This window comes from Trichosurus vulpecula, chromosome 6, assembly GCF_011100635.1.
Source record: "Trichosurus vulpecula isolate mTriVul1 chromosome 6, mTriVul1.pri, whole genome shotgun sequence".
Lineage (NCBI taxonomy): Eukaryota > Metazoa > Chordata > Mammalia > Diprotodontia > Phalangeridae > Trichosurus > Trichosurus vulpecula.
Genome location: NC_050578.1, coordinates 37,575,570 through 37,593,638, shown reverse-complemented (window position 1 = coordinate 37,593,638; position 18,069 = coordinate 37,575,570). Strand labels below are relative to the sequence as shown.

At 37.0% G+C, this 18,069-nt stretch overlaps 1 protein-coding gene across 1 annotated transcript; it reads left to right on the top strand.

The window, feature by feature from the left end:
* Window positions 1–1,602: 1,602 nt before the first annotated feature.
* On the top strand, window positions 1,603–2,777 carry LOC118853982 (CCR4-NOT transcription complex subunit 9-like). Its single transcript, XM_036764273.1, has one exon. It carries the CDS (start codon window positions 1,665–1,667, stop codon window positions 2,562–2,564), a length of 900 nt encoding a protein of 299 aa, XP_036620168.1. The 5' UTR covers window positions 1,603–1,664; the 3' UTR covers window positions 2,565–2,777.
* Window positions 2,778–18,069: the final 15,292 nt, after the last annotated feature.

Here is an 18,069-nt window from a genome sequence, read left to right as displayed (position 1 = left end):
GGCATAAGAATAAGAGCTTTTGCAAAGGAGAGGAAGACAGGAGTCACGGACAATGTTTTAAGCTTACTCTCATAAGAATTGACTCCATCAGGAAGTAGCACATGCTCCCAGATGGGTATAGAATCCATTTCACCCTACAGATTAAGTGAAAGGGAAAAGATTCAGAGAAGGGGAGAAAGTTGACAGAAAGGAGGACAGATTAAAAGAGTCAGTGGTCAGAAGCAAAACAGAATTTTGAGGAAGGACAAGGTAAAAAGAGAGAATTAGAAAGATAAAGAAAGGAAAATAGAATGAAAGGAAATACACAGTCAATAGCCATAACTGAGAATGGAAATGGGAAGACCATGCATAAATTGAAAGGAGATAGCAGAATGGGAAAAAAAAAAAAACAGAATACAACAATATGTTGTTTATGAGAAACATACTTGAAACACAGAGACACACACAGAATAAAAATAAGGGACAGGGGAAGAATCTATTATTATTATTCAACTGGAGGGGGGGGGAATGTAGCAATGAAAATCTTAGACAAAGCAAAAGCAAAACAAGACCTAATCAAAAGAGATAAACAGGGAAACTACATTTTGCTAAAAGGTACCATTGGCAATGAAATAATATCAATACTAAACATATATGCACCAAATGCACAGCATCAAAATCCTTAAAGGAAAAGCTAAATGCATTGCAGAAGGACGTATGCAGCAAATTCATGCTAGTGAGGGATGTAAAACTTCACTCTCTCAGAACCAGATAAATATAAGCATAAAATAAATAAGAAGATAAGGAGATCAATAGGTTTTTAGAAAAGTTAAATATGATATGCTTTTGGAGAAAACTGAGTGGGAAAATAAAGTATACCTTTATGACACATTCATAAAAATTGACCATGTGTTAGGACATAAAAACCTCATAAGCAAATGCAGAAAAAAACAAACATATTCAATGCATCCTTTTCAGATGAAATTAAAAAAAATATTCAGTAAAGGCCAGTGGAAGTATAGATTAAAATAATATAAAATTAAATAATTTAATCATAAAGAATTAGTTGGTCAAAGAAGATATCATATTATCAATATATAATTTCTTTAAAGAGAATTACAACAATGAGACAACATAACAAAATTTATGGGAAGCATCCAAAGTAGTATCGAGGGGAAAATATATCTCTAATTTTATTTATTTTATCTCTAATTTATATTTCTAAATTTATATAAAAATAGAGAAAGAGCAGATCAATAAATTGGGCATACAACTAAAAGGGAAAAACACTATGAAATCACAAATTAAAAATCACAAATTAAACAATAAATTGGAAATCATTAAAAATTAAAACAGATCTATAAAAAAGTATGAAAACTACTCAGTAAAATTAGAAACTGACTTTATGAGAAAAAAGCATAAAAAGATAAATTAAAAAAGAAAGAAAACGATATTCCCAGTATTTAAAATGAAAAGGGTGAACTTACCAATGATCATAAAATTAAAGCAATTATTAGAAGCTATTTTGGCCAATTGTATGCCAATAAATCTGATAATCCAAGTGAAATGGATTAAGATTTATAAAAAATATGGGCGGTGGCCGCGGCTTCTCCTCCGGGGTGCTGAAGCGGGAACGCGGGACCTGGGCCCTCGGCGGCTGCAAGCGAGTAGGGGCCGCTCCCAAGATGCACAGCCTGGCGACGGCCGCGCCTGTGCCTACAGCATTGGCCCAAGTGGATAGAGAGAAGATCTATCAGTGGATCAATGAGCTTTCCAGTCCAGAAACCAGGGAAAATGCTCTCCTGGAGCTGAGAAAAAAGCGTGAATCCGTTCCTGACCTTGCCCCAATGTTGTGGCACTCTTTTGGTACTATTGCAGCTCTCTTACAGGAAATTGTAAATATTTACCCATCTATCAATCCACCTACCTTGACTGCACATCAGTCTAACAGAGTTTGCAATGCTTTGGCACTGTTGCAGTGTGTGGCATCACACCCAGAAACCAGGTCAGCATTTCTTGCAGCCCATATCCCCCTCTTCTTGTATCCCTTTTTGCACACGGTCAGCAAGACTCGTCCCTTTGAATATCTTCGTCTCACCAGCCTTGGAGTTATTGGGGCCCTGGTCAAAACACATGAACAAGAAGTAATCAACTTCTTATTGACGACAGAAATTATCCCTTTATGTTTGCGCATTATGGAATCTGGAAGTGAACTTTCCAAAACGGTTGCCACATTCATTGTGCAGAAGATTCTCCTGGATGACACTGGATTGGCCTATATATGCCAGACGTATGAGCGGTTCTCCCATGTCGCCATGATCTTGGGTAAGATGGTCCTGCCGCTGTCCAAGGAACCTTCTGCCCGTCTGCTGAAGCATGTGGTCAGATGTTACCTTCGCCTTTCAGATAATCCCAGGGCTCGTGAAGCACTCAGGCAGTGCTTGCCTGACCAGCTGAAAGATACCACCTTTGCTCAGGTGCTCAAAGATGACACCACCACCAAGCGCTGGCTCGCACAGCTGGTGAAAAACCTGCAGGAAGGCCAGGTTACCGACCCCCGCGGCATCCCCCTGCCCCCTCAGTGACCTTCCCTATTCCCTCCCGCTGTCCCCCAGCCTGGGGAAAAGGGAGGGAGAACCATCGAGGAAAGCAGCTCAGGTTTTACCGCTGACCTCAACGCCAAACCGCACTGGAGAAAAGGGACAAACCCCACTGAGGCATATGGGTGCCATCCTGGACCACCCTGAAGATCTGGCCTCATTCTGCTGCTCCAAGGAATGGGTTCCCCTCCCAGCACCCCTCACAGCCCACGGGGGTTGTGACACCAGCAAATGCAGTATACAGCATGCCCAAGACCACCCTCCTCCCCTGCATTCTCCTGTTCTCTGACAGGGAGGGGACACAGTAACAGCAGCTGCAGCATAGGGCATGGTGGATGCCTGGGACCAAGCCATGTGGCATTTCCCATTTTTACCTTTCTGTAAGACTTGAGACATGTCTCTTCGTTCTCTCTCAGTGGTGTTTTTTGTTCTTTTTTCCCTCAAGGAGAGAGGTGTAAATAGTGGGCACAGACTGAGGTGTTCAGCACAACATTGTCACTTGGTACTGTTTACAAGTCTTTTAGCCGCACAAGCTAAATTAAAAAGTTGGTCCTGACACTAATTACATCCCCTTTGGCAAGCCAGTTATAAGCTGCTTTGAGCCATTTAGAGGTAGGAGAAGAGTGGGAGAGGGTGAAAAGGGAAAAGCCAGAGGACAGTAGAAGCCCACCACCATTATTACTCCCTAACCCTAAACTTGAGTGCTGCTGCCTGCCCATCCCACCCTCTCCTCCCACTGCCTCCTCCTGTTACAAGGAACTTCCCCTCCAGTGATAGGCTTTGTTTCTGGCTTCAGCTGCTGTGTCTTGTCACGTCCCTCTCACTTTCTGTTCCCCTCCTGTAAGAGACTCCTGGAACTGAAGGGTGTGGAGAAGGTACCCTGGCCCAAATTCTCAAGGTTTTCCTGGATTTTTCCCCTGTAAGAGGGTGAGGATTGAGTTGGAGGCACCCAGCCCCAGGACCCCATCCTTGGCTCTAGGGTACATTTCTGTAGCTCCCGTTGCCTCATTGTTCTACTTGAATCAGTATTAGCTAGCTGAGTCTGCTTTATACATATATCAAGGGCAGGGCCCCATATGCTTGATCCTTTGTCCCCCTTGGCACATTCCCCTTTTGTCTGTGAATTACAGGGTTGCCATTAAAAGATTATTTTCCTATTCATACAGTGAAAAAAAACAAACCCCTTTCTCTCTCTGCCTCTTGTGCCCAGGTGGCTGTGCTTCCACTTTGGTGGTAAGTTTGAAGCCTCAACCTAATACCCAGACAGGTGAAGGGCCTCTCCATGTTCCTGTCTAATTTAGGGTTGATAATATCCCCTAACCCTATAGAGGGAGGGACTGCTTCTTTTTCCCATTTGAGATAGCTTAAAGTATCTGTGCAAGTTTGTGGGGTGGAAGAATCACAAGGGCCAGGCTCACAAAGTGTTTCAGAGGCAATTTTGCCAACATAAGGGCTCTTTAAGGCCGACTTTCACAAAGGGAGGCGGCCTCATTGGTTGACCTCTGCCTCTTCAGAACCAACATAGCCACCACTGTCAGATTGTAGGCTGGTTAGACATTATACCAGATCCAGAGCCGGATTCTGTCCACTCACTAACTCAGCTACCTTCCAGAAGGGAGAGAAGGAAGCCTGCTTTGTATAATCCAAACCCAAGGAAGGGTTTGAGAAAGCCAAAGGCATCATGTGCTCCATGAGCTGTCTGACTCCATTTGGCCTGTCATCTACAAGGAGAGGAGGCCCATGAGGGGAACCCTGATCCCTGCCAACTTTACTCTTGCTGAGCCAAAGGTTTTCCACTCCCCCTCTGCTGGGGAAGCAATTGAAGCCCAGGGTTTCCTTCCTGGGAAATTGTCTTCTCTCCTGTCTTTTGGTGCATTGGCCACGTTACTGTGCCAATAGTGTCTTAACTCTTGCCCCATTTTCCCTCCCCAACCAGCCTTGGAATCCCATATAGGAGGCAGGGAAAAGATGGGTATTATTCTTTGCAAGTTGGTTGATTTCATGTATGTAAAAAAATACCCCATTTTGTGTTTTTTTCATCCCAACAGGATTGAAATAAAACATGCTTCTGTTTTGTAAAAAAAAAAAAAAAAAAAAAGATTTATAAAAAATATGAATTCCCCAGATTAGCAAAAGAGGAAATATAATATTTAAATAACCAAAACTTAGAAAAAGAAATTGAATAAGCCATCAATGAGTTTCCTCAGAAAAATCCTGGGGCCATATGGATTCACAAGTAAAATCTAACAAACATTTTAAGAACAATTCATTCCAATACCATGTAAACTATTTGGGGGAAAAAAGGCAAAAAAAGAATTCTACCACGTTCTTTTTCATGACACAAATATCATTTCAATACCTAAACTAGAGAGAGCAAAGGGAGAGAAAGAAAACTATAGATCAATTTTCTTAATATTAATGCAAAAATATTAAATGAAATACTAGCAAGGAGATTACACCAATAAATCATAAAGCTCATACATCATGACCAGGTAAAGTTTATACCAGGAATGCAGTGATAGTTCAATAATCTTGATATTATCAACATGACTATGTCAATAACAAAACCAACAACAACAACAACCAAAAAAAAAAAACACCTTAAGATTATCTCAATAGATGCAGAAAAAGACTTTGACAAAAAAAAAATAGTACCCATTCCTATCAAAACACTAGAAAGCATGAGAATATATAGAGCTTTCCTTAAAAAAGGTAAATGTTATCCCTCTAAAATCTTCAGCAAACATTATCTGTGTTGGGCATAAGAAAAAAGTCTGGACAATAAGAGCAGGAGTGAAGTAAGAATGCCCATTATCACCAATATTATTCAATAGTGTGCTATAAATGTTAGCTATAAAAATAAAAGAAGAAAAAGAAATTGAAGGAATTAGACAAGGCAATGAGGGGGAAAAATACAGCCGCTTGGCAAATTGTATACTTACTGTATCCTAGAGAATCAACTAAAAACCTAGTTGAAGTAAATAATATCTCCAGTAAAGTTGCAGGATATAAAATAAACCCATGTAAATTATCATTTCTATTTATCACTAACAATACCTAGCAGGAAGAGAGAGAAAGAAAATTTCCATTTAAAATAACTTCCCATAAAAGAAAATACTTCAGAGTGAAACTGACAAGATGAATCCGGGAACTATATGAGTACAATTGCAGAACACTTTTCAGCCAAATAGAGACAGATCCAAACAATTGGAGAAATATTAAGTGATTGTGGGTAGGCCAAGACAATATGATAAAATTAAAATGACAATAGTACCTAAATTAATTTATGTTTTCTGTCCCATACCAATCAAGTTACCAAAAATTTGAGCTAAAAGTAATTCCAAAATTCATCTGGAAGAAGAAAAGCTCAAAAATATTAAGAGAATTAATGAAATACAAAAATGTGAGAAAAGTGGCTTAACAATACCATATCTTGAGCTGTACTATAACACAGTAATCAAGAAAACAATCTAGTATTGGTTAAGAAATAAAGTGGAAGATCAGTGGAATAGAAAAAAAAAAGCACAATTCACGATACTAAATGATCATAGTAGTATAGTGTTTGAAAAACCTAAATATAACAAGATTTGGGGAGAAGAAATCACTATTTGACAAACTGTTGGGAAATCTGGAAAGCAGTTTAGCAAAACTAGTTATTGACCACTATCTTCCACAGCATATACCAAGATAAGGTTAAAATGGGTATGTGATTAGACATTAGGTTATTATCATAAGCAAATTAGGTAATCATGTGAAATTTTACCTGTCATATTATAGATGAATAAAGTATTTGTGACCAAAGAAGAGATACAGAGCAACACAGGATATATAGTAAATAATTTAAATTACATATTAGAAGGTTTTTTTTCTTTGTTTTGTTTTACTTTTCAGAAACCATTACAAGAAAGTTATGGTTAGAAGAGAAGCAGGAAACTGGGGGAAAATACAGCATATTTCTTTCATAAAGGCTCAATTTCTCTAATATTCAGAGAACCCTGTCAAATTTATAAGAATGAATAATATACTACTTGATAAATATTCAAAGGATATGAACAGGCAGTCTTGAAAAGTAGAAATCAAAACTATGTATAGTTATGCTAAAGATTCTATAAATCATTGATTACAGAAATGCAAGGAAAACATCTCTGAAGTAAGATCTCACATCTATCAGACTGACCAATATGACAGAAAAGAAAAATGGTAAATGTTGGAAGGGATGTGGAAAAACAGGGACACTAATGCACCGTTGGTGGAGTTGTGAATTTATTCAACCATTCTGGAGAGAAATTTGGTACTATGCCCAAAGAGATCTAAAAATAATCATAGCCTTTGCCCCAAGAATATGACTATCAGCTCTATATGCTAAAGAGATCAAGGAAAAGTAAAAGAGCCTATATGTACAAAAATATTTAAAGTAATTCTCTTTTCTGGTGGCAAAGAATTTGAAATTGAAAGGGCACTCATCCATTTTGGAATGGCTCAATAAGTTGTAGTATATAGTTGTGAGGTAATACTATTGTGCTATAAGAAATGATGAGTAAGAGGATTTCAGAAAAACCTGGGAAGACTTATATGAACTGATGCAAAGTCAAATGAGCAGAACCATGAGAAAAGTCTACATGGTAACAAGAAATATATACAATGGTCAACTCTAAGTGTTGGGTGCAGCCTTTTGACTGAGTTCAAATTTTACAAAACTTTAAAATCCTTTTAAGGGGATTTGTTCTGTGAAGCTTGGATTCTGTCAAAGGACTACAGTTGAGGACGTAGAGGGCCAAATAGGTCTCAAGGCCACAAATTTCCCACACCTGGTCTTGACTATACTAATTAATACAAATATCCAAGATAATTCTGAAGGATATATGAAGAAACAACTTTCCATCTCCAGAGAATGGATGAAGTCTGAATGCAGATTGAAACATTATCTTAAAAACAATTCTTTATTTTGTTTTGTTTTTGTGTTATTTTTGTTCTGTGTCATCATGCAAAACATTTCCACATTAATCAGGTTGTAAGAGAAAATAAATTAAAAAAAACAAACACCAAGAAAAATAAATATGTTTTTTATGGCATGCTTCAATTGGACATACAGATATTATCAGTTCTTTCCCTGGAGATGGATAGCATTTTTCATCATAAGTCCTTCAGAATTGTCAGGGATCATTGTATTGCTGAGAATTGCTAAATTATTCACAATTGTTCATCATATAATATTTCTGTTACCACATAAAAAGTTCTTCTGGTTCTGGTCATTTCTCTTTGCATCAGTTCATGTAAGTTTTCCCAAGTATTTATGAGAGCATTCGCCTCATCATTTCTTATAGGAAAATAGTATTCTCTCACAATCATATGCCACAGCCATTCCTCAATTGATGGACATCCCCTCAATTTTCTTGCCACCAGAAAAAGAGGTGTTAATTTTTTTAAACATACATCCTTTTCCCTCTTCTTTTATCTTTTTGGGGTACAGATCTAGTAATTTTATTCTTGGGTCAAAGGCTATAAATCCCTTTTAGTGTAGTTCCAAAACGGTCTCCAGAAGAATTGAATCATTTCTATACTTTATCAACAATGCTTGAGAGCCTTAATTTTTCCACTCTCTTCCAACATTTGTCATTTTCCTTTTCTATCATTTTAAATTATCTCCCACGTATGAGGCAGTACCATAGTATTGTTTCAATTTGCATTTTTCTAATCAACAGTGATTTAGAGTATTTTTCACGACTATTGATACTTTTGATTACTTTATCTGAAAACAGTCTTTTCATATCTTTTGACCCTTTATTAATTGGGGAATGACTTTTATTTTTATATATTTGACTCGGTTATCTATGTATTTGAGAAATGAGGCATTTCAAGTCTCAGAGAGACTTGGTGTAATTTTTTTAGTATGATTACTGACTTTGTATTAATTTTTACCCTATTTTTCCCTATTCCCCTACTATCTCTTTTCACCCTGTCTATCCTTAAAAGTGTTTTACTTCTGACCACTGCCTCCCCCAATCTTACCTCCCTTCTATCATCCCACCCACTCTCTTATTTCCTTCCTCTCCTACTATCTTGTAGGGTAAGACAGATTTCTATAAGCAATTGTATGTTATTCCCTCCTTGAGCCAATTCTAATAAGAGCAAGGTTGAAGCATTCTTTCTCCACCTCCCTCATGTTCCCCTCCACTAGAAAAACTCTCCCACACATCTTTTATGTGAAATAATTTACTCCATTTTACCTCTTCTTTCCTGCTTCTCCCAATGCATCTCTTTTCTCAATCCTTAATTTTATCTTTTTTTGTAAAAGATATTATCCCATCAAATTTAAATTGCATCCATGCCCTCTTTCTATGTATACTCTTTCTAACTGCCCTAATAGTAAGAAAGATCTTAAGAGTTACAAGTATCATTTTCCCATGTAAGAATATAAGTGGTTTAACTTTATTGAATCCCTTATGGTTTCTCTTTTCCTGTTTACCTTTTTACACTTTTATTCAAAGTTAAATTTTCTATTTAGCTCTGATCTTTTCATCAAGAGTGACTGAATGTTTTCTATTTCATTCAATGTTCCTTCCCTCCCCTCTACCCTCCACCAAGGGTTATGCTCAGTTTTCCTGGGAAGGTGATTCTTGGTTGTAATCCTAGTTCCTTTGCCCTCTGTAATATCATATTCCAATTGCCCTGCTTTAGTATAGAATCTGCTAAATGTTTTTATCCTTAGTGAGGTGCCATTATTTTGAATTGTTTCTTTCTTGCTGCTTGCAATATATTCTCCTTGACCTGGGAGTTTTGGAATTTGGCTATAATATTTTGGGGATTTTTTTTCATTTGGGGAACACTTTCCAGAGGTGATTAGTGGATTCTTTCAATTCCTATTTGACTCTCTGATTCTGGAATATCAGGGGAGTTTTCTTTGATAATTACTTGAAAGATGATGCCTAGGCACTTTGTTTGATCATGACTCTCAGGCATTTCAATAATTCTTAAATGATTTCCTCTGGATCTATTTTCCAGGTCAGTTGTTTGTTCTATTTTTTTTCTTCAAATTTCTTCTATTTTTGCATTCTTTTCATTTTGTTATGTTTTTCTTGATGTCATGTGGAGTCATTAGCTTCCACTTTTCCAATCCTATTTTTTTCTTCATTTATCTCATGCACCTTCTCTTCCATTTGGCCATTTCAGCTTTTTAACGAGTTCTTCTCTTTATTGTATCTTTGTGTACACACACACACACACACACACACACACACACACACATATGTAATTTGGTCAATTTTGATTTGTAAGGAGTTCTCCTCTTCAACAGATTTGTGTGTCTCTTTTGCCATTTGGTTTTTTCTGTTTATTTGTTTTGAGGTGTTATTTTTAAGCATTTTTATGTCTCCTTTACCAAGTTGGTGACCTTTTCCCATAGTTTCTTGATTCACTTCACTTCTTTTACCAATTTTCCCTCTACTTCTCATATTTAATTTTTAACATTCTTTTTGAAATCTGCCAGCAATTCTTTTTTTTAGAGGCCTGAGACCAATTTTAATTTTTCTTTGAGGCTTTGGATTCGACAGTTTTGGTTCTGTTGTCTTCTTCCAAGTTTGTGTTTTGATCTACCCTGTCACCACTGTAATGTTTTATGATCAAGTTCTTTTTTTTTTGTTTTCCCCTTTTTTCCATCCTGTTTTTGACTTTTAATTTGATCTTAAATTTGGCCTTTTCTCCTGAGGTGAAGGAAGCACTGTCCCAAACTTCAGCTTTTTCTGCAGCCTTTTGCAGAGCTATCTCTGAGAGTGTCAGTTTTCAGTTCTTCCAAGATGGTGTAATCTAAGAAGAGGTATGTTTGCTACTCTCCTGGCCTGTGCTCTTGTCTGTGGAAGACTACAAACACTTGTTTTTCCACCCTAGAACTGATTAGGCTCCCTAGCACTGTGTGTGACAGAGATCCATGTATTGGCAATGCAACAGAGTCCTGCACCCAGTGCCAGCCAAGGGACCTGTGTAATCTCCTTCTGAACAGCTGTCCAACTTCCTTAACTGTCTTTGAGCTTAGAGATCAGGAAGCTTCACCTTCCAAAGTTTATTCAGTGTATACCAATGCCTGCTGCTGGTTTACTGGGGACAGAGCTTCTCTGGCACTACCTGTGCTAGACTATGGTTCATTCTCATTCAGATGTGACAGATCTTTCTTGCTGACCTTAGGATTTGTCTTGGACTGGAAAATTATTTCACCCTATCCTTTGTGTGGGTTTTTGCCACCTCAACATTTGTTTTGAGACATTATTTAAAGTTGTTTGGAGAGGAATTTGGGGGAGTTCATATAAGTCCCTGCCTTTTCTCCATTATCTTGGATCCACCTCTCTGTGCATTTAAAAAGAATCTTTGAATCAAATAATCTGCTAATAGAGATACCATATCATAGTTAGATTTTTAACATTAACCTTTCTTGATGATAATTAAACTGTGACAAAACTTAAACTTCTTGTAAGAAGGGCTGGCCATTTGCTGGGTTTTTACTTTCATAAACAAACAAGGAGAGAAATACTAAAATAAAAAGAAAAGGTATTTCTTTGGGACCTTTGAAAATAAAGCTATTAGGCAGTATTCACACTAAAGGATATAGTTATATGTGTGGCTCCTTTTCATGGAATGGCTTCATATTTTTTTTTCCTGAAGGCAAACAATCTCCATCACATGACATTGTCTCATTCCAGTGTGCAAAATTCCTTCTGAATTTAAATAAAGGAGCTAATACTGCCTTTCAGTTGTTGTTCTTATGTCTTAATAAAAGCAGGAACACATTGAGGGTAGAACAACCTAAGGCGCTTTTATAAACACAATTTTTCAGCTTTTAGGACAGTAAACTGGAAAATCTAGATAGATAGGCTAAGCTTTAGCTTTGCAATTTCCTTCAACTACATACTGAGTTTTGCCTTTTTTGAGTATATCATAAGAATAATTTTCCATTCTATTCTATCTTAATTCTTTATCTCTTGACTATATGAGACTTCAAATGGCATAATTACTAATCATTTATTTGAGTTGTCACTAAAAAAATAACAGTTAACAGTGGAAGACTCTCATTGGTGAATTCTTTGAATAAAGGTTAACAGTGACATTGGTACAAATTATAATAAGAATTGAATTCCAATCAGGGTTTCTAATTAAGAATAGAAAGGCAGAACCATACATTCCACGGATGTTAAAAATGTGGCAGCAGTTCGGGAGCACTGCAATCAATAGGGATGTAAATGAGCCCTTCTCCTTACTCTAGTAAATTCCTTAAAAGATAATAGAGATAGTTATATCTTCAATTATTTGCAATTATGGCATGTCAGGAAAGCAGAGTCAACTACACACAGCTGTTTGTACTTAGTTCTTACAACTTAACAACCTGAATTCCAAGCCTAGCCTCTTTCTTCCCTCTTAAGTTTTTTAATAAATTTCTGCCTTTGATATTGTTTAAACCTCAAACATTGTCTACAACTTCTAAGTCATTTCTGATTACTAACTTTTCTGAGTAGTTGCTAGTTAGTTGTTGTTTGTTCTCAAATAGAAACAAAATGACATCAGTTATGTAGGAGTCAAGGTGTAATGTGTCCAAATATGACTGATCAGACCAATATGAGCTCAGAACGTTCCACCACAGGGCAGGCACAAATATTACACATGAACATTTGCAGTGGAGATATCTCTAAATTTGCACCTCTCGTGTTTCTTTAGAGGTACTGCAATTCTGCTTTGTTCTTAGAGCACAGAACCTTTTCTGATGCAGACATGCCATGAAGGGCATGCCAGAATCTCCTATGAATAACAATAAATTCCAAAATTATTTTTTTATTTATCAAATCCTTTTATGTTTTCTTTAATTTTTATTTTTTATATTTATTTAGTTTTCAACATTCATTTCCACAAGATTTTGAGTTACAAATTTTCTCCTTGTCTCTTCTCTCTCCCCTACCCCAAGATGGTATGTATTCTGGTTGTCCCTTTCCTCAGTCTGTCCACCTGTCCCATCCCCCCTCATCTCCTTTCCCCTTACTTTCTTGTAGGGCAAGATAGATTTCTATACTTCATTGCCTATATATTTTATTTCCCAGTTGCATGTAAAAACAGTTTTCAACATTTGTTTTAAGCAATTTGAGATCCAAATTCTCTCCCTTGCTCCCTCTCCAAATATCTCCCTGAGAAGGCAAGCAATTCAGCATAAGTTATACATGTGTCCCTTTGCAAAACAATTCCATAATGGTCATGTTGTGAAAGACTAACTATATTTCCCTCCATCCTATCCCATCCCCCATTTATTCAATTTTCTCCTTTGAAACTGTTCTTTTTCAAAGTGTTTTCTTTTGACTACTCCCTCCCCCAATCTGCCCTCCCTTCTATAATCCCCCCTCTCTCAGCACCTGCCACCCCCACTTTCCTGTAGGGTAAAATACACAATTGAGTGTGTATGTTATTCCTTCCTTAAGCCCAGTCTAATGAGAGCAAGGTTCACACATTCCCTTTCACCTACCCCTTCTTGTCTTCCATTATAACAGCTTTTTCTTGCCTCTTTTATGTGAAATAATTTACCCCATTCTATCTCTCCCTTTCTTCTGCTCCCAATATATTCCTCTCTCACCCCTTGAACTCCTGGAGGGTAACCACCTCTTGCCATATAACCTGTGAAATTTCAGTTAGCTTTTTTATGAGCAGTGGCCCCCCTGCCTTGTAAATCTCAGCTGAAATAGAATCAGCACCAGGTACTTTGCCACATGAGAGGAGCCTTCTTCATTTGAAAGTTAAACTATAGAGAGGTATAAACTTCAGCTTGAGGTATATGGTCAATGGCTTCAGCATTGATTGGTGATGGTCTGTTGAGAACACCAATGGAAGCATTCATCCCATCTCTCTAGAATCATTTCCTTATCACTAATCAATGTGGTTCCATCAGCAGAGAGTGGTTAACATGCACCCATATCTTTGTCCCATAAATAGCTTTCAGGGCATCATAAAAATACTTTGGATTGTTAGTATCAGTATAAAACTGAATTTCATCTGCCTTCTTACTGAGCCAAGAATTCTGCACCTCTCTAAGCTTTTCTTGCACTTAACTTTTGATGGAATTAAATGCCATTTTCTTAGGCACGAATGAGCTATCCTACCAGTAAATCCTGGGGAGTTCTCTTTCTTTTTTTAGCAGCTTATGAATTTCTCCATCATTTTCATCAAGCCAGTCTTGATGTTTACAAGTGTTCTGGCCCATATGAGCAAATGGAGTGCTGTATACCACCAATCTAAAATTTTAGTGCTCCTTTTCTGCTCCATTGTTGCCAACTCTTTGTTGGCTCAGCACTCCCTCCAACTTAGCTACAAATTGTTCCTTCTTGGAAAAGTGTCCTAATCTGTTGACAACAAGTCGTCTGCTAGTTGTCTTGCCTTAGGGCTGCTGCTTTGGTTGAATGTGAATATTTAGCTTGGAGATGATACATCTATGAACAGTCCAGTACTCTGTACCACACATCACCTTTGTCATGCTCACGTACTGTCTATCCCTCCTTCTTACAATGACATAGTCTATTAAATACCAATGTTTGCTTCCCAGGTGCATCTACAAAGTTTTATTGTAATTAGGTAAATGGAAGACAGCATTGGTGATAAGAAGGGCATGAGAAGCACAAAACTTCAGATAAATATAGTGAGTGAGATCATCTTTACAAAAGTTTTTGTACAGTTTGTTTGCTTGTTTGTGTGTGTGTGTGTGTGTGTGTTGAGAAAAGTGTGAAATCATCACTTTAACAGTAGTAAGTAGGCCAGGTTTATGCAAAGTAGAAAAATTTTAGGATATTTATTCTAGGCCCTTCTTCATGACAAGGAATGAGCAGTGTAGTCCTTCAAAAAGGCTGCTCAAACACCAAGGGAGGTGTTAAGTCCCACTCTTGCTCCAATCCAGTAAGAAGACAACCTTATGACCTGTGCAGGATTGTGACTTTTGCTTCCAGTGGATCCACACCTGTGATTCATCATTTGCCTGTTGCAACAGGAATTTGAGGTAGATGAAAGTGGGAAAATGGTATGGGTGATCTTTTGATTTGTACACAAATTGGATTTAAATGACACAGAATGGGAAGAAGTCCATTGGCCTCACTCTCCCAGAGTCATTGAAATCCAGGGGCAACAGAGTATAGATGACTGGTGATAACTTGGTATGCAGTAGATGACCTTGGCATCTTTGATGTCTAACCAAGCTCCAAGTGCTACATGGAACTTGCTTCATGGCCATTGGAATGAGTTGTTCTCATCTGTCCATTCCACCAGGGTAAGTCTTCACATGCTTGGTGTAGACACCCCCTTAGCTCACTAACTGGTTTAAGAACCTCTATTACCTTCAACTTCACTTAGCCTGTCTGCTGAAATGGTTAACTGGGGTGTGACCACTGTGCATTCTACAGCTTTGTAGAATCAAAGGTGAGAGTTGGGTGAACCAGGTCGATACCAAAGGTTAAAAGCAGCCCTGAAAAGGGCTCAGCAGTCCTCACACCAGAGGTAACAGTCTTCTGTGAATACACCCTATACCTTGAACAGTTGCTAATATGGTTTTGATGCACCTATCTCACCATGAAACACATATCAGTTACTAGGTGGTCAATGAGTATTTCCTTGGCACAAAAATACCCAATCAAAACCAACATGTGGAAACCCTGTTTTGGCCATTGGCAGGGTCAACTATTTTTCTTTAGTGCTAAGAAAACATTAAAATCACAAAGGCAAAAGAAGCTATTTAATGAAAGAACTCACCATGACAAAGAATAGTTTGTGTTGTTGATGTTATTTCCTAAAAAGAAAAAAAAATAAAGAAATTTTAATAATTAAAGATGAGCAGAATTTTAATAGTGACATTTTTAAAAATAGGTTAGCTTGGGCTGGGAGTTATGCAGGTGTGTAGATGTTAAAATAGTGATTGTCTAGAACTCACCATCTGTTTCATAAGTGTAGTAGAAATGTATTACACATCATAAATAAAATATTAATGTAAAATACAAAAATGAAATGTATAGAGATATTGCTTATAGAGATGTATTATGTATAGGGATGATAGAATTCAAGCCAAATATATTGCAAAGTTTCACAAACACCCTAAAGTGCCTTGCCACAATGTGATTTTTTAAATTATTTTTGCTTTAAATAGTATTTTTCCCCAATTACATACTAAAATAATTTTTAACATCCAGTTTTACAAGATTCTGATTTCCAAATTTTTTTCCCTCTCTCCCTCTTCTCTCTTCTGAAAATGGTAGGCATTTTGAAATAGTTTATACATGTGCTATCATGTAAAACATTTTCATATTCTTCACAGTTGTGGAAGAAGAAGCAGACCAAAAGAAAAAAAAACAAAAGAATGAATAAAGCAAGTGAAAAATGCTTTTATCTGCATTCAGAGACCATCAGTTCTCTATCTGGATATGGATAACATTTTTTTCATAAATCCTTTGTACTTGTCTTGATCATTGTGTTGGTGAGAAGAGTTGAGTCATTCATAGTTGATCTTCACACCATATTGCTGATATTGTGTACAATGTTTTGCTGGTTCTGCTCATTACACTTTGCATCATTTCATACAAATCTTTCCATGTTTTTTTCTGAAATGATTTGTTCATTTTTTTCTTATTGCAAAATAATATTCTGTTATCATCCATATACCACAACTTGTTCAGCCATTTCCCAATTCATAATGGGCATCCTCTTAAGTTTATAATATTTTGACATAATGAAAGGGGTTGCTATAAATATGTTTTGCACACGCAGGCCCTTTCCTCACTTTTTATGATTGCTTTGTGATACAGACTTGGTAGTGGTATTGCTGGATCAAAGAGTATGCAGTGTTTGATTGCCCAAATAGCTGTCCAGTGCATTAGTGTCCCCATTTTCCTACATTCTTGCCAACATTTACAATTTTTCTTTTTTGTCATATTAACCTGATTGGTGTGAGAAAGCATGTCAGAGTTGTTTTAATTTGTATTTCTCTAATCAAAAGTGATGTAGAGTACTTCTTCATATGCCAACAGATAGCTTTAGTTTCTTCATCTGAAAACTGCCTGTTCTTATCCTTGGACAATTTATCAATTGGGGAATGACTTGCATTCATGTGAATTTGACTCAGTTCTCTATATATTTGAAAACAATTTTTCATATATTTGAGAAATGAGTTCTTTATCAGAGACACTTGCTGTAAAGATTGTTTCCTAGTTTTTTGTTTTCCTTCTAATATTGATTGTACTGATTTTGTTTGTACAAAAGCTTTTAAATTTAATATGATTAAAATTATGTATCATATATTATGTAATGTTCTCTATCTTTGGTTTGGCCATGAATTCTTCCCTTCCCCGTAGATCTGACAAGTAGACTGACAATTCATTGCTCTTCTAATTTAATTGCTTCCTTGTCTATGATACCTTTCAGCAAGATGCAATTTCCCACCTTATCTCTTTTAAATAGCTCCATTTTTGCTTTTATTTTGTCTGAGATCAGGATTGCTACTCCTGCTTTTTTAACTTTAGCTGAAGCATAATAGATTCCAAAGCATAATAGATTCCATCAGACCCTTACCTTTACTCTGTGTATGTGGTGTGTGTGTGTGTGTGTGTGTGTGTGTGTGTGTGTGTGTGCTTCATATTGTAAAATTCTGGTTTTTAATCCAATTTGCTATCTGTTTCCATTTTATGAGAGAGTTCCTTGCATCATCCCATTCCCATTCACAGTTATGATTAGTACCTGTGCATTTCAATTCATTCTATACTTCCTCCTGTTTGTCCCCTCTGTCCTTTCACCCTTTCCCACAAAATCAGTGTTTTGCTTCTTTCTATCACCTCCCCGGATATTCTCTCCTTTTTGACCAGCCCCATCTTCCCCCTTTACTTGATCTCCCATCCTTCTTCACTGTCAGGTAAGATAGATTCGTATATTCAAATGATTGTGTATATTATTCCCTCTTTGAGTCAATACTGATGAGAGTAAGTTTCAAGTGATGCCCTTTACCCACCTTCCTATCTTCCCCTTCCAAAGTAATAGGTTTTTCCAGCCTCTTCAAGAGAGATATTTTATCCCATTTTACCTCTCCTTTCCTTCTGCACCCAGTGTCCTCCTCTTTCTCATCCCATATTTTTTATATAATTGCCTGAAATCCACCTTATGCACATACCTTCTATCTATGTATATCCCTTCTATCTGTACTGTTAGTGATTTTAAGAGTTAAAATTTTCATTGTCCTATGTAAGGATATAAATTGGTTAGCTCTATTGAATCCCTTATGTTTTCTTTCTCCCTTTTTACCTGTATGTTTCTTTTGGGTCTTGATATTGGAGGTCAAAGTTTTGATTTAGTTTTGGTCTTCTCCTTATGAAGGATTCTATTTTGCTGACCATTGTTTCCATTAATATATTTTGCTTAACTTTGCCAGGTAAGTGATTCTTCATTTTAGTCCTAGATCCTTTACTTTCTGGAATTTCACTTTCCATGCCCTCTATTCTTTCAA

What these genes read in the sequence shown, in the direction of transcription:
- LOC118853982 (XM_036764273.1), top strand. Translation starts at nt 1,665, where the DNA reads ATGCACAGCCTGGCGACGGCCGCGCCTGTGCCTACAGCATTGGCCCAA.